The sequence below is a fragment of the Buceros rhinoceros genome, unplaced genomic scaffold, assembly GCF_000710305.1.
Source record: "Buceros rhinoceros silvestris isolate BGI_N320 unplaced genomic scaffold, ASM71030v1 scaffold133, whole genome shotgun sequence".
NCBI classification, from domain to species: Eukaryota; Metazoa; Chordata; class Aves; order Bucerotiformes; family Bucerotidae; genus Buceros; species Buceros rhinoceros.
The window spans coordinates 1-3269 of NW_010402752.1; the positions used below are offsets into that span (position 1 = coordinate 1).

A 3269-nucleotide genomic window follows, 5' to 3' on the forward strand; every position below is an offset into this window, starting at 1 on the left:
CCCATCGCTCCAGCCTGGCCAGACCCCTCTGCATGCAAAGGAAGTGGCCCCCAAGCACACGCGTTAATCCGTTATTATTTATTAGCTGTACAGCAGTATATTCTCCTTCCCAGCTTTCAAACCCCATTACATATTTTATAACAGTATTTGTTTTTTCCCCCCTTGTTGGCTTCCTAAAATAATGAAAAATATCACACAGTACAGCTAAGTACAAAAATGCATCAACCTAGAGTCTGATAGCTAAACCGAGAGCTCTCTTAAAAGCGATACATAGAAGAAAAATTTGTCGGAGATCAGCAAGACTGAGGCTCTATAAAAAGCTTACATATTTTAACATGTGACAGTTCATGTACAGGCATCGCTTGTAGTTCACATTATTCCTTTGTTGCCTTTAGCAGAGATCCAAAAGTCGCGGAATTACTGACCTATGAAAATTTCCTGGCCCAGGTTGAGGGCTGCAGCGACCCGCTCGTAAATCACCACTTTCCACCTTAACGCAGGATTCATCAAGACAAAGAACAGCTACGAGATAGAGCAAAGGAAACGTCGCCGTGAAGTCATAACTCAAAGAGTAAAAAAGGAGGAGGTTACTCATACGTGATTCCAAGGGCCGGTGGTTGCGCTTCAAAACCAGATCTCAAGGGTGGGTTTCTCTTGTGCTACAAGCAAAGGACTGGGCACATCGCTTCTCCACGATTCGTTACCAACAGCTTTTCCAACAGGTACGCTCTACCAGTTCTCTTGTCACTTAGTTTGAAAGGAATTAAAATACTGGGGTTTATTTCAACTGCGTTTTTGCAGACCTCTTAATTACTGGAAAAAGATTAAAATGTAAAAAAAAAAAGTTATTTACAAGCTTGACCATTACAGAAATGCTTTGCAGAAAAGCAAAGCCAGTGAAGGACAGAAACCAGTTGGAGCATGCCAAAACTACCGTGTGCAGCCGACGTCGGAGAACCGGAGCTGGTCAGTGGGGAACAGCCAAAAAAAAAAACCAAAAACCATTTAAAAAGTCTAGAACCCTCCCAAGTCTGCATTTACAGTTAAAAACACCACGGAGAGAAAGACTCTGGGAGCCGGGAGGGCAAGTCCGGAGTGGTTCACCACGTCCTCGAGTCAGGGCTTCCGCTTCTGCGGGTTAAACCTTGGTGCACGTAAAGGCGGCCCTCGGACCAGCTTTACGGTGCAGCTCAGAGCAAAACTAAATCAAGTGTCTCACAGGGAACCCTCAAGGACTCCAAAGTATTTCCTAATGTTCCTAATGATCCTGTAATGCTAACATAAAAACAGCAAGTTCTAGTTAAATCACATTCTAACATCATTTTGAAGTTTTAATTCCCAGTATGTTTGGTAAAATGGTCTAAAATGATGCATTTCCCAAAGCCAAGAAAAAAAAGAAAGGTAAAAGGAAAAATAGATTTGAGCCGTTTAAACACAGCCCAGGCCAGTCCATCAGCCAGCGAGGTCTTCCTCCATCACCGGTCCATCATGCTGAGAATCATCTCAGGGGTGAGGTCTCCGTTGGGAGCTTCCACTGCAGCAGGCTGAGCTTCCTCCTCTTCCTCTGCTGTTTCCGCGTCGGGTTCTTTCTTGACTTCCACTATGATGTTTTCGATTTCACCAGTGTTCTGGTCTTCCACCTGAATGATTGCTGCAGCTAGAAGGCACAAAGCAGGGCGGGAGGGGGGAAACAGCGGGTTTTTTACTGGTTCCGAGCTGTCCGCACGCCTCCCAGGGAACCGAGCAGCAGGTACCAAAGGCTCTTCCACGGAGAAGGAAAGCGGGCCCCAGCCCTCCACTCGCACGCCCCCAGTGGGGAGCGATTCAACCCGCCCTGTCCACCCAAGACCCAGCACCTACGTCCTCGCCCCTGTACGAAGGTGTGCTCCACTGCACCGGGGCCAGGACGTTATTCAACTAGGGACTTCGCAGAGCAACCAACAAACGAGACCCTGCCAACGCGCAGGCGCGAGGCACAGCTTCTCAGGGGACACCAGCGACACAAAACGTTTGTAACGGTGGAGAGGACACAGGGCCCTGAGGAAGCCATCACCCCTCAGAGGGACAAATCTGCCCTTCCCGCTTTGGGCCTGGAATTCACCCCCTTAGACTTGGTGCAAAGGCAAGCGCAGTATCTACCCTGTCCACGAGCTCCTGCGAGGGCAGGGGTCTCCTGCAGGAGACTCAAACTCCTGCCAACCCTCAGAACAAGCAGCTCAAGTGAGCGTTGGCGTCACGTTAGCTTCCATTCGGGACTTACGCTGGGATTGTTTTGGTTGGGTGCGCGAGGGCAGGGGTCTCCTGCAGGAACTGCCAACCCCCAGAACAAGCAGCTCAGGTGAGCATTAGCGTCACGTTAGCTTCCATCTGGGACTTACGCTGGGATTGTTTTGGTTGGGTGGTGGCTTTGCCCGGTGGTCTTCCTCTTCGCTTCTTACTGGGAGGTGGTGCAGGAGCCTCTTGCTCGACTTCTGGTTCGGCCTCAATTTCTACTGCTGTCTCCTCCTCATCTTCATTATCATCCAAGTCCGGTTCGGCATTTTCCTCTGCAAGAAGCATTACAGCAGGTGAGACTCCAGTTGAAACACGAATGAACCACATTCGCTGAGAAGAGAGAGGCACCACCAAACCCTCATCCAAAAGGAGTCAGCTCTGAAAAGGAAGGTGGCAAACAAGGCTGCCGAGGAGGAGCTGGTGGCACAGACCTGTTACCCTTGTTAGAGAGAACAAGGTGCCCCTCAGAAAGCAAAAGGAAACGTAATGACGTTAGGTTACGAGATAAAAGCGCCTCTGCACGTCCACAAAGGAGCTCAGAGAAACAATGACGGGAGCAGAACCAAATCACACCCCGCTGAGCTGTTCCCAGCCCCGAAGGGGCCATGAGCCTGCTGAAGTCCCGCCCATGCAACCCGGGGGAGCACCGGGGTGCACAGCAGAAGGCGGGAACCCAAACCAACAGCTTCTGAGGAACAAACGTCTACGATGGCCACTTCCAGGAGAGGTGTCAGCCCAGTGTCCAGGCACGAAACCCAGCACCTGGAGTCGCTGGGAGCAGCTCTTCTCCAGGCCTGCAGGGGCACTGCTGGCTGAAGGAGGGACGCGTAATGGGACGTGGGGGCCAGGCAGGTTTGGATCCCACAGGACTACTTCTGGGGCGCTTAGGGGAGGGGCTACGGTGATCTGGGGCCAGTCACACGTGAACAGTGGAAGCAGCCACTACAGTATCTCTGGGAAACACCAGAGCTCACGAGGGACAAAGCTCCCACCCC

At 51.1% G+C, this 3269-nt stretch overlaps 1 protein-coding gene across 1 annotated transcript in view; it reads right to left on the reverse strand.

The window, feature by feature from the left end:
* Positions 1 to 823: 823 nt before the first annotated feature.
* CTCF (CCCTC-binding factor (zinc finger protein)) overlaps positions 824 to 3269 on the reverse strand; it is a gene marked incomplete at its 5' end in the record, with an annotated part of 13528 nt that continues 11082 nt past the window's right edge. The window contains 2 exons of the mRNA XM_010132717.1: positions 824 to 1657; positions 2379 to 2546. Coding sequence (XP_010131019.1) covers positions 1476 to 1657; positions 2379 to 2546 — 350 coding nt within the window. The remainder of the gene's footprint in view (positions 1658 to 2378; positions 2547 to 3269) is intronic.